Source organism: Microtus pennsylvanicus, chromosome 12 (genome assembly GCF_037038515.1).
Source record: "Microtus pennsylvanicus isolate mMicPen1 chromosome 12, mMicPen1.hap1, whole genome shotgun sequence".
Lineage (NCBI taxonomy): Eukaryota > Metazoa > Chordata > Mammalia > Rodentia > Cricetidae > Microtus > Microtus pennsylvanicus.
This window is the reverse complement of record NC_134590.1, coordinates 92,927,990-92,940,376: the sequence shown is the minus strand read 5'-3', so window position 1 is coordinate 92,940,376 and position 12,387 is coordinate 92,927,990. Positions and strand designations below refer to the sequence as shown.

Genomic DNA, 12,387 nt, shown 5'->3' with positions numbered 1-12,387 from the left:
GATACCAGAAAATGGAAGGACCTCCCTTGCTCTTGGATTGGGAGGATCAACATAGTAAAAATGGCAATTCTACCAAAGGCAATTTATAGATTCAATGCAATCCCCATCAAGGTCCCATCAAAATTCTTCACAGATCTTGAGAGGTCAATAATTAACTTTATATGGAAAAACAAAAAACCCAGGATAGCCAAAACAATCCTATACAATAAAGGATCTTCTGGAGGCATTACCATCCCTGACTTCAAACTCTATTACAGAGCTACAGTGATGAAAACAGTGTGGTACTGGCATAAAAACAGAGAAATCGACCAATGGAATCATATAGAAGACCCGAATTTTAACCCACAAACCTATGAATACCTCATTTTCAATTAAGGAGCCAAAAGTCTACAATGGAAGAAAAAAAGCATCTTCAACAAATGGTGCTGGCACAACTGGATGTCAACCTGTAGAAGAATGAAAATAGACCCATATCTATCACCATGCACCAAACTCAAGTCCAAATGGATTAAAGACCTCAATATCAGTCAGAACACATTGAACCTGATAGCAGAGCTCTTTCTTCTTAGGTTATGTTCTTGTCATGGTTTATATTTGCTCAACACCCCAAGGCTCCCATCTTTGAATGCCTGGTCTCCAGTTAGTAATTGTGTAAAAGTAAGTGTCGTGCCCTTTTGTGAGTAGTCGTGTCTTGTTTGTTAAGGTGTGTCATATTATGTGTGCTTTGTTGTAGGAGGAAATGCTTGTTCATCCCAGCTGCCCAGAACTAAAATAACCACATGGAAACTGTATGAATTAAATCACTGCTTGGCCCATTAGCTCTAACTTCTTATTGACTAACTCTTATATATTAATTTAACCAATCTCCATTAATCTGTGTATCACCATGAGGTTGTGGCCTACCAGCAAAGTTTCAGCATGTCTGTCTCAGGTGGTGGATCCATGGCATCTCCCCAACCCTGCCTTCTTCCTCCTAGCATTCACTTTCATCTTTCCTGACTACCCAAGTTTTGCTCTGCTATAGGTTCAAAGCAGTTTCTTTACTTATTAATGGTAGTCACAGCACACAGAGGGGACTACCACATCACCTCCCCTTTTCTGTTTAAATAAAAAGGAAGGTTTTAACTTTAACAGTAAAATTACATATAACAAAACAATTATCAAGCAAGAATTACAGTTACAATATTTTTACTTACTTTATCTTTTATCAGAACTAAGTAAAACTATAACTATAAATTTCAAGTACATCAAAGACTGCAGAAGGATATAATAGTACCTAAGTAAACAGGAAGTGCATTGTAAGCAACTTCCAAAACTGTAGAATTGACAGACATCTCATTGCCTGGACAGTCACCAAATGTTTTTCTGTACCAGTGGGACATCCATCTTCAGCCTACAGGCCCATAGTATGGAACAGACTTTTCCCTGAAGCAGGAAATTTCAAAGAAAGTTTTGCCTATATTGGCAGTTTGTCCGTAACATTTTTTTCTGTGTTCTGCAGAATGTCTAGCAGACTTTTTCATGTAGCAAGAACCCCCAAAAATGTTCTCACCTTTAGGTAAGTTCAGCAGTCATTTTTCTGCAGGCCCTGCATGTCCAGGCAATAGCAGTTTCTGCCCAAACGGCTAGCCAACTCCATAAGGAGCCTTGTTGATGCCCATCTTTCTCTTGAAGTTGCTTGTGCTGCCAGGTGCAGATGTGTCTCACTGTCACGAAAAGTCTTAAGTTCTTAAACATTTTAAATGCCATATTCTGAAGGTCTCTGAAAGATTTGAAGAATACTTATCTAACTGAAATATATTTCTATACACCTAGAAAATCTAACAAATCTATCATGACGACAAGCTTGACTATTATAGTTGATTATCTATTAACCTATATTTTTAAATTATACATTACATTGTAAAATGAGCTAGACAAATGCAATATCTTAATCAAGAGCAGAAATATACATATAACAAAATTGACCTTAAATTTGTATCTATAAATCAAGATCTATACCAATGCAAATTATTCATATCTATATCATATCCCCCTTTAAGTATAAATAAACATTTATAGTCATTATTTGGGAATATGGGTGTAGTTATCTCCAAAGTTCTTCCTGCTGTTTATTGAGTGAGGTAATCTTTTTTTATTTGCATAAGTATATTTATTATTTGCATAAGTATGTTTGTATATCTTGACTGAATGTTTCAAGCTGTGGGCCACCCAGCACCAATATTTTGATTTTATAGTTGCCAGTACTGAAAGCACCACTTTGCATAAATATAAAGTACAAAATGGAAGCAGTACATTTAGGGACATTTTATAAATTGTTGGGAATTCTATTTTAATTCAAAGCTCAAATTCATTCAGTGATTTTTTTAAATGTATTTTTTCCTCATATAATTCATCCCAATCACTACATCCCGACTACAGTTTCCCCTTCCTCCACTCTTCCCGGTTTCTCTCTCCTCTTCCATTTTCCAAATTAAAAATAAAAAAAAACAGGCCTACCAGGAATATTAACTGAACACAATATAGAATAATACTAGGCATAACCCCTCATATCAAGGTGGGACAAGGCAACCCAGCAGGAGGAAAAGGGTCCCAAGCCGCTAGATGGTCTCATGGCCCTATTGATTTCCAGTCACCTGGTTATTTGCCCCTGTAATGCATTTTGTGTTTCTGGAAGCTGTCTCAGTTCCTCTTCCTTTTTTTTCATCTCCTCTTGGCTGCGTATTTTCTTTTTTTTATCTTTTTTTTATTGAAAAAAAAAATTCTGCCTCCTCCCAGCCTCCCACTCCTCCCCCCATTCCCCCACTCCTCTCCCCCTTCCCCCACTTCTCTCCCCCTCCCTCTCAAGTCTGAAGAGCAGTCAGGGTTCCCTGCCCTGTGGAAAGTCCAAGGTCCTCCCCCCTCCATCCTGGTCTAGGAAGGTGAACATCCAACCTGGCTAGGCTCCCACAAAGCGAGAACTTGAAGTAGGATCAAAACCCAGTGCCATTGTCCTTGGCTTCTCGTCAGCCCTCATTGTCCGCCATGTTCAGAGAGTCCGGTTTTATCCCCTGCGTTTTCAGTCACAGTCCACCTGGCCTTGGTGAGCTCCCAGTAGATCAGCTCCACTGTCTCATTGGGTGGGTGCACCCCTCTTGGTCCTGACTTCCTTGCTCATCTTCTCCCTCCTTCTGCTCCTCATTGGGACCTTGGGAGCTCAGTCCAGTGCTCCAGTGTGGGTCTCTGTCTCTATCTCCATCCATCGCCAGATGAAGGTTCTATGGTGATATGCAAAATATTCATCAGTATGGCTATAGGATAGGATCATTTCAGGTTCCCTATCCTCAGCTGCCCCAGGAACTAACTGGGGACCTCGCCTTGGGCACCTGGAAGCCCCTCTAGGTCCAAGTCTCTTCCCAACCCTAAGATGGCTCCCTTAATTAAGATATGTGCTTCCCTGCTCCCCTATCCAACCTTCCTTTATCCCAATCATCCTTTTCCCCCATGTTCTCCCCATCCTAACCTTCTCACTTTTCTCTCCCCATCTCCCCTTACCCCCTCCCACCCCACCCTTAAGATCCCGATTTTTTGCCTGGCAATCTTGTCTACTTCCCCTACCCAGGAGAATAACTATATGTTTTTCTTTGGGTTCACCTTCTTATTTAGCTTCTTTAGGATATCAAATTGTAGACTCCATGACCCTTATTTATGGCTAGAAACCAATTATGAGTGAGTACATACCGTGTTCATCTTTTTGGGTCTGGGTTACCTCACTCAGGATAGTATTTTCTATTTCCATCCATTCGCATGCAAAATTTGAGAAGTCATTGTTTTTTACCGCTGAGTAGTACTCTAATGTGTATATATTCCACACTTTCTTCATCCATTCTTCCATTGAAGGACATCTAGGTTGTTTCCACGTTCTGGCTATTACAAATAATGCTGCTATGAACATAGTTGAACAAATGCCCTTGTCATATGATCTGGCATTTCTTGGGTATATTCCCAGGAGTGGTATTGCTGGGTCCAGGGGTAGGTTGATCCCGAATTTCCTGAGAAACCGCCACACTGATTTCCAAAGTGGTTGCACAAGTTTGCATTCCCACCAGCAATGGATGAGGGAACCCCTTCCTCCACAACCTCTTCAGCAGAGGCTATCATTGGTGTTTTTGATTTTAGCCATTCTGACAGGTGTAAGATGATATCTCAAAGTTGTTTTGATTTGCATTTCCCTGATCGCTGTGGAGGTTGAGCATGATCTTAAGTGTCTTTTGGCCATTTGAATTTCTTCTGTTGCGAATTCTCTGTTCAGTTCAGTGCCCCATTTTATAATTGGGTTAATTAGCATTTTAAAGTCTTGTTTCTTGAGTTCTTTATATATTTTGGAGATCAGACCTTTGTCTGTTTTGGGGTTGGTGAAGATCTTCTCCCAGTCAGTGGGTTGCCTTTTTGTCTTAGTGACAGTGTCCTTTGCTTTACAGAAGCTTCTCAGTTTCAGTAGTTCCCATTTATTCAATGTTGCCCTTAATGTCTGTGCTGCTGGGGTTATACCTAGGAAGCGATCGCCTGTGCCCATCTTTTGTACAGTACCTCCCAATTTCTCTTCTATCAGGTTCAGTGTGCTCGGACTGATATTGAGGTCTTTGATCCATTTGGACTTGAGTTTTGTGCATGGTGATAGATATGGGCCAATTTTCATTCTTCTACAGGTTGACATCCAGTTGTGCCAGCACCATTTGTTGAAGATGCTTTCTTTCTTCCATTGTATACTGTTAGCTCCTTTATCGAAAATGAGGTGTTCATAGGTTTGTGGGTTAAAATCTGGGTTTTCTATACGATTCCATTGTTCGACTTCTCTGTTTTTATACCAATACCAAGCTTTTTTCAATACTGTAGCTCTGTAGTAGAGTTTGAAGTCAGGGATGGTAATGCCTCCAGAAGTTCCTTTATTATATAAGACTGTTTTGGCTATCCTGGGTTTTTTGTTTTTCCATATAAAGTTGATTATTGACCTCTCAAGATCTGTGAAGAATTTTGATGGGACCTTGATGGGGATTGCATTGAATCTATAAATTGCCTTTGTTGCATCAAACCACATTGGTCTGGAAGCAATCCACAGGTTCTCATCCTCTGTGGAGACAAAAGAAGAATCTATTTTCCAATGCAACATATCCTTAAACTCAAATTTCGGAAGCAAGATACCTTTATGTTGGTTTAACTTAGCAGCCCATACAATGAAATAAAAAGTTACTAGTGTGATCTTTCTTCATGTTATTTATGTAAGCACTTAGTGCTTGGAGTTTTCATCTTAGCACTGCTTTCATAGCATCCCATATATTTGTATATGTTGTTTTTTCATTTTTGTTGAATTCTAGGAATTTTCGAATTTTTTTCTTTATTTCTTTCTTGACCCAGCTATGAATTAGTTGAACACTGTTCAGTTTCCATGAGTTTGTAGGCTTTCTGCCATTAGTGTTGTTGTTGAATTATAACTTTAAGCCATGGTGATTTCTTAAGAATCAGGGAGTTATACCATTTTTTTTTGTATCTGTTGATGTTTGCTTTGTTACCGGGTATGTAGTTACTTTTAGAGAAGGATCCATGAGGTGCTAAGAAGATATAGTCTTTGGTGTTTGGGTCAAATGATATATAGATGTCTGTTAGGTCCACTTGAGTCATAATATCTGTTACTTCCCTTATTTCTCCATTAAACTTTGTCTTGCAGACCTGTCCATTGGTGAGTTGAGGTATTGAAGTCTCCTATTACTAGTGTGGGGGGTTTGATTTAAACTGTAGTAATGTTTAATTTACAAATGTGGGTGTCCTTGTATTTGGGGCATATATGTACATAATTGAGACTTCATCTTATGGATTTTCCCTGTGATGAATATGAACTGTCCTCCTCCATCTCTTTTGATTGAATTTAGTTTGAAGTCTATTTTATTAGATAGTCCAATAACTACACCTGCTTGTTTCTTAGGTTCATTTGATTGGAAAATCTTTTCTCAATTTTTTACTCTGAGGTTATATCTGTCTTGAGGTTGAGTTGTGCCCCTTTGTTTTAATAGAATTTTAATTATATGTATAGTGTGTATGACTGATACCCATGGAGACTAGAAAATCATCTGGAACTGGAATTACAGGTCATTTTGAGCAATATGGGTGCTCAGAGCTAAAACCAGGTCCTTCAGTTGAGCACTTTAGTGCCTCCAGTGAGTGATAGGGATTGATCTGGGATCTCTTCAAAAGCAAAAGGTGATCTTATCTGATGACTATTCTTTATATACCTCATCATTTTTATTGTTATTGTTTTATTGTTTTAGGATAAGCATTTGCTAATATTCTTGAGAAATTTTGATCTGTCAGTCTATAACTTATTAAAAAGAATTACCTTTCTAGGATTTATTAGCCTTACAATTTACAAGAGGTCACTCCAGTTTGTAATACACCAATACAGAATTGGAAGGAATGTTTAACACTATGGAGCAATTTTGAAGAAGCCCTTGAGTGCTTCCTGGTTTTTTTTTTTTTTTTTTTGCTGTTGTTGTTTCAGACAAGATCTCACTATGTAACTTTGGTTGTCCTGGAAATGTCTACATAGATTAGGCTGGCATGGAATAATAGTTTCTATCTCTGCCTCCTGAGGTTTGGGGTTAAAGGTGTGTACCACCATGTCCATATTGTCTACCCTTTTTTGTAGTTAACAAATTGGATACAATTTTTCTGATATATTATAAATAGTGTTAAACTGTTTGTATATCTCCCTGTATATATTACTATATAGGAATAATATATTATTTCTCTTTCAATGCCATATTCTATTTGGTGAGCACAGAAATAAAAAACATCATTCTCCTTTTCTATTTTCTTATGAAATAAGTTGGTGGCTGCATTTGAAATTCTATGCTCCATTTCATAGAATGCATTGAGTATACAGAATTATGTAACTATATTTTCAATGAAGTGGACATTTGAAATACAGTTTGTCTCAACCTTTCTATTATATACATATTTGGGATACTTTAGGATGCAGTGACCTATGAGGATGTGCATGTGAACTTCACTCATGAAGAGTGGACTTTGCTGGATCCATCTCAGAAGAGTCTCTACAAAGATGTGATGCTGGAAACCTACTGGAACCTCACTTCTATAGGTAATAATGTGAGCTTTATGTCACTTTTTAACTTAAGGAGTCATGCCTTTCTTTGAGATCATTGCTATTATGTAATTTCAAATGCAAAAGAGGTATAATCAAGTAAATAAATCAAGCATTTTTCTAAGGTTCACAAAAGAGAGTAATTTCAGTTGTGCTTAATTTTGGGTGATATATCATATACATTTTCTGGTACTGTATTTTAGGGTACAAATGGGAAGACCACAATACTGAAGAACATTTTCAAAGTTCTGGAAGACCTGGAAGGTAATCTTCATGTTCAAGCTGATACATATGTACCTCTAGAGAGATGTTAATATACCGTGAAGTTTTAATGAAAAGCAGCAGTGTAAACAAGCACAGCTCTGTGACAATTATTAAATTCCCACAACATCCTGTACTCCAATGTTAAGTAGCTGATCATTGTTTGCAAAGCCTTCTATTAAGAATAAGACAAGAAATCAATGTCCTAAAAGGTGTCACAGTTTTAATCATAGGCATATGAAAGGCATGTTGTAGATCTATGTATCTACTTGCTTGCATACCATTCAATTATCATAAAGGTTATTCACATTGATAGGTGGATTAGTGAACGTCCAAGACCTTTCATAAACAAGTCTTCCATATTAAAGCTAGTGTTCCTCATAAGTCATAGAATGACTTACCATAGTTCAGTAAAAGGAGCAGTTGATGAGAGACAAGAAATTTATTGTGGTGTAGAAACCTGAATCCCTATACTACATCTGTATGAGACACAAAACATTAGACTATGTGAATGCAATGTAAAATTCTTGGTTATTCTCTTGTTAATAGGTTTATCATCTGTCACTGTGGATGCAAGCCATGTGAGCATATGGGATGTGGAAAGAAACATGGCACTCCTGTCTCTCTCAGAACAAATAAAAGATGTGTAATAGTTCCCTCTATGAAAAGACATGGTGACTGTGAAATAAGCTTACAAGTAATTGGTATTCCAACTTCAGTGGGAATATATCAACAAACTCATATTGAAGAAAAACCTTCTGAGTACAAGGAATATGAAAATGTGTCTGTCTATACTGGATCACTTTGCACAGGTCATGTGACTCATATGATAGGAAAATGCTATGAATGCAATCAGTGTGGTAAGACTGTGAGTCCTTCCAGTTCTCTTCAAAGGCATTTAAAAACTCATATGGGAAGAGGAAATAATAAATGTGAACCATCTCCTAAAGACTTCAGCTGTTACAAATGTCTCCAAACACACAAAACAACCAATACTGAAGAGGATCTCTATGAATGTAAAACCTTTATATCTGATTCCTCTTTAGATGTACATGAAAGAACTCATTTGGAAAAAAATCCCTGTGAATATGATAACAGTGATAAAACCTATGAATGTCATAGTCTTCAGCAAGTACATAGAACTCATGTTAGAGAGAAAAGGTGTGGATATCTTTGCTGTGGTAAAGACTTCGCATTGCCTCCTTATCTTCAAATACATACAAAAAATCATCCTGGGGAGAAGCCCCATGGATGTAATCAATGTGGTAAATCCTTTGCTCATAAAAGTCATCTTCTCAGTCATGAAAGAACTCATACTGGAGAGAAACCCTATGGATGTAATAAGTGTGGTAAAGCATTTGCACATAAAAGTCATCTTCACAGGCATGAAAGAAGTCATACTGGAGAGAAACCCCATGAATGTAATCAATGTGGTAAAGTTTTTGCACAAAAGAATAATCTTTACAATCATGAAAGAAGTCATAGAGGAGAGAAACCCTATGAATGTAACCAATGTGGAAAAGCCTTTGCACAGAAGAACAATCTTCACAGTCATGAAAGAATTCACACTGGAGAGAAACCCTATGAATGTAATCAATGTGGTAAAGCTTTTGCATGTAATAGTGCTCTTTACATGCATAAAAGAAGGCATACTGGTGAGAAACCCTTTGAATGTATTCAATGTGGTAAAGCCTTTTTACAGAAGTACAATCTTTACCGTCATGAAAGAAGTCATAGGGGAGAGAAACCCTATAAATGTAATCAATGTAGTAAAGTTTTTGCAGATAAGTGTAATCTTTATAGACATGAAAAAAGTCATACTAGATAGAAATCCTATGAACGTTAAAGTAACAGAGTTTTTGCATATTGCAGTAGCATTCAAAATTAAAACAAATTCACAGTCATGAAAATCCCCATGAGGTATAGCCTTGCAGTCCACATACATTTTTCCTATCTATCTCACCAGTGCAAAATGCTATTTTTGCTGTTGTCTTAGTTTGGGTTTTCATTGCTGTGAAGAGATATTATGGCTACACTAACTATTATAAAGAAAACATTCGATTGAGATGACTTTCTTATAGTTTCAGAAGTTCATCCATTATCTTTATGATGGAGCATGGTGGTGTGTAGGCAGATGTGGTACTGGAGTTGAGAGTGCTACATCTTGCAGGCAACAGGAAGTCAACAGACATTCAACAGTGTCCTGAGCACAGGAAACCTCAAAGGCTACCCCTACAGTGACACATTCCCTCCAACAAGGCATATCCACCCCAACAAAGCCACACTTCCTAATAATGGCACTCCCTATGAGAGTATGGGGGCCAAAAATGCCATAATGACATTACAATTTGGTTATATAGTACAAATAGACTTATAAAGTTGACAAATGCCTTTATCTGCTCAAATATCGAACAAAAAATCATCTTCAGTTGACTTGTTTACAACACACATTTTATATGCTTGTCTTAATGCAGATATGTATTTTAAGTTTAAAAGTTTGTGTGTTTTTAAAAATATTGTATGTTTTCAGAAAAAATGACCAGATACCAATGAATACAAGTAGCCCGGGTGATCCAGCCTCCTAAAATGCCCCTATTACAGATTATTCAAAAAATATGCATCCATTTCCTCTGTTGATAATTCTCTGTTCAGCTCTCAACAGAAGAAATGAATGTATATTTTTTAATTTTTTTTCGTTTATTTATTTATTAAAGATTTCTGTCTCTTTCCCGCCACCTCCTCCCATTTCCCTCCCGCTCCCCCAATCAAGTTCCCCTCCCTTGTCAGCCCATAGAGCTATCAGGGTTCCCTGCCCAGTGAAAAGTCCAAGGACCACCCACCTCCATCCAGGTCTAGTAAGGTGAGCATCCAAACTGCCTAGGCTCCCACAAAGCCAGTACGTGCAGTAGGATCAAAAACCCACTGCCATTGTTCTTGAGTTCTTAGTAGTCCTCATTGTCCGCTATGTTCAGCGAGTCCAGTTTTATCCCAGGTTTTTTCAGACCCAGGCCAGCTGGAAAAAAAAAAGAAAAAATATATACATCCAAAATCAAACTGAGATGATTCAGTCTCACAGATTACCCAGTCAAGACTTTAGATAAGCCCTGCACTGTTCTATTACACAGAGGCTGGACAATAAATGTTACACTTAGTTTTCCCAGGACTTGACCATTATTGCAATTTTCTCAGGATTCCCTAAAGATTTGTTGCCCCAGGCAATAAAAAGTAATTTAAAGAACACAACATCCACATTTCCGAGAGTTGAGGTGGGTGGATCTTTGTCCTTCAATGGATTATGGATGTTTATCATGTTTTGGGGGGTTGGTTGCAAATTGTTACTGGTTTTGATAAGGGAGGAAACTAAGCAAGGGAGCTTATATTCAGAGATCTCTTTCTGAAAAGAAATGGATGGTATTTAGAAATGATAGAAAAACAGGTGTAGATGGATCTGCTTTAAACTAAGAAGCAATTAATAATTTCAAATATTTTTTATTGTTATGGGTATGTTTCTATACTTTTTAAGGTATTGTACCTATGAAGCTTGTTTAAAAATGTAGTGTGAACTTTTAGTCCTTGATATCTATTTAGGTTAATACAGAAAGACAGTAGTTAGTCATCTATAACAATCAAAGTTTGAGTGAATGTTAGGTATGGTTTCAAAATTAGACAGAAATATTTTAAATGACTTCAAACACTTCAGAGACCTACAGAATATGAAATTGAAAATGTTTTAATAGCAGAAAATATGAGACACATCTGCTACTGGCAGTACCAGACTATTTCAAGAAAGGATGATGGGGATCAAAGAACCCCCATATGGAGTTTGTGTCCTTTGCGGCAAAGCTACCAGTGGGTGAAGAACTGCCTTTGCTTCAGCTGCTGACAGTGTGCTGTCCAAACTCTGCCAAGACAAGGTGGGATAGTCCTTTAAAATATCCCAATTCTTAAAAAGGTCTGTCAGATAGTCTGAATGCCTCAGAACTGCAGAGGAACCTTGGGACAGCTGTTTCTGTCATTCCTATACTTTATGAAGTAGCTGGATCTGCACTCAGGTAATATATCTTTCTTGGGTCTTTGATAGGGTTGAAAACTGGATTGTTGCAGATTTTTTTTGTTACCCAATAAAAAAGTTTACATAAGAGATGTAAAGTTTATAAGATTGAAGAACATAAAATCTTAAGTTGTTTGTGTATGATGCTTTAAATTCTAAAACAATTTTTAAAGTGGTAACACAAATTATGGTAGAAAGTAGTTTAGGCATAAAACTTTGGAGTCACTAAGATAGGATAGGCAATACGGCACTTTCTCTGAGTTTGGCAGATACAAATGGACTGGATGTTGTAAATGTAATTCTTACCTGACAATTGTTCTAATTGTATTTAATTCTACTATGTTAGAGTTAAAACCTTTCCTTCTTATTTACACTGTGTGAAGATGTGCTGCTGTTATTGGGTTAATTAAAAAATAAATGACCAATAGCTGGGCAGGAGAATCTAGCCAGGATTTCTGGGGAGAGAGGGGACAATGGGAAGAAGAAACATGAAGTCACCAGTCAGAAGCAGAGGAAGCAGTATGAACAGTGTGGAGATGAGGTACTAGAGCACATGACTCATGGTAGACTTAAAATTATGGGTTAATTTAAGTTACAAGAGCTGGCTGAAAAGTCTATGCTAAGGGCAAGCTTTTAAGTCATAAATGTCTCCATATCATTATTTGAAAACTGTCAATGTAGAGAATAGCTCCTTATAACCCTACTTACATGAATTGTTCTTCACATAATGGAAGGAGAAAACCATTTCTCAAGGTGTTCTCTGTCACTAGTGTACTTTTTTCCCCACATTTTATAGATGCACCCCAAAGAAATAAAATGTGACAAAATATCTTTAGAAGTACATAACTACAGAAACATGATGAAATACTCATCTGTTGGGAGAGGGTAGCTTTATTCATACCTTGTTCCAATGTTCCCCTACCCGAACACATGACTGAGC

At 37.5% G+C, this 12,387-nt stretch overlaps 1 protein-coding gene across 3 annotated transcripts in view; it reads left to right on the top strand.

Annotated features, from left to right (window-relative positions):
* LOC142832298 (zinc finger protein 120-like) overlaps positions 1-11,967 on the top strand; it is a 45,773-nt gene extending 33,806 nt beyond the window's left edge. For 2 of the 3 annotated variants that reach the window (XM_075942694.1, XM_075942695.1), the window contains exons 2-4: positions 7,006-7,132; positions 7,339-7,399; positions 7,946-11,967. In XM_075942694.1, the coding sequence (XP_075798809.1) occupies positions 7,006-7,132; positions 7,339-7,399; positions 7,946-9,224 (1,467 nt within the window). In that variant the 3' untranslated portion in view covers positions 9,225-11,967. Of the gene's footprint in view, positions 1-7,005; positions 7,133-7,338; positions 7,404-7,945 lie in introns of those variants that run through there. The other variant, XM_075942697.1, reaches the window with a different exon arrangement.
* Positions 11,968-12,387: the final 420 nt, after the last annotated feature.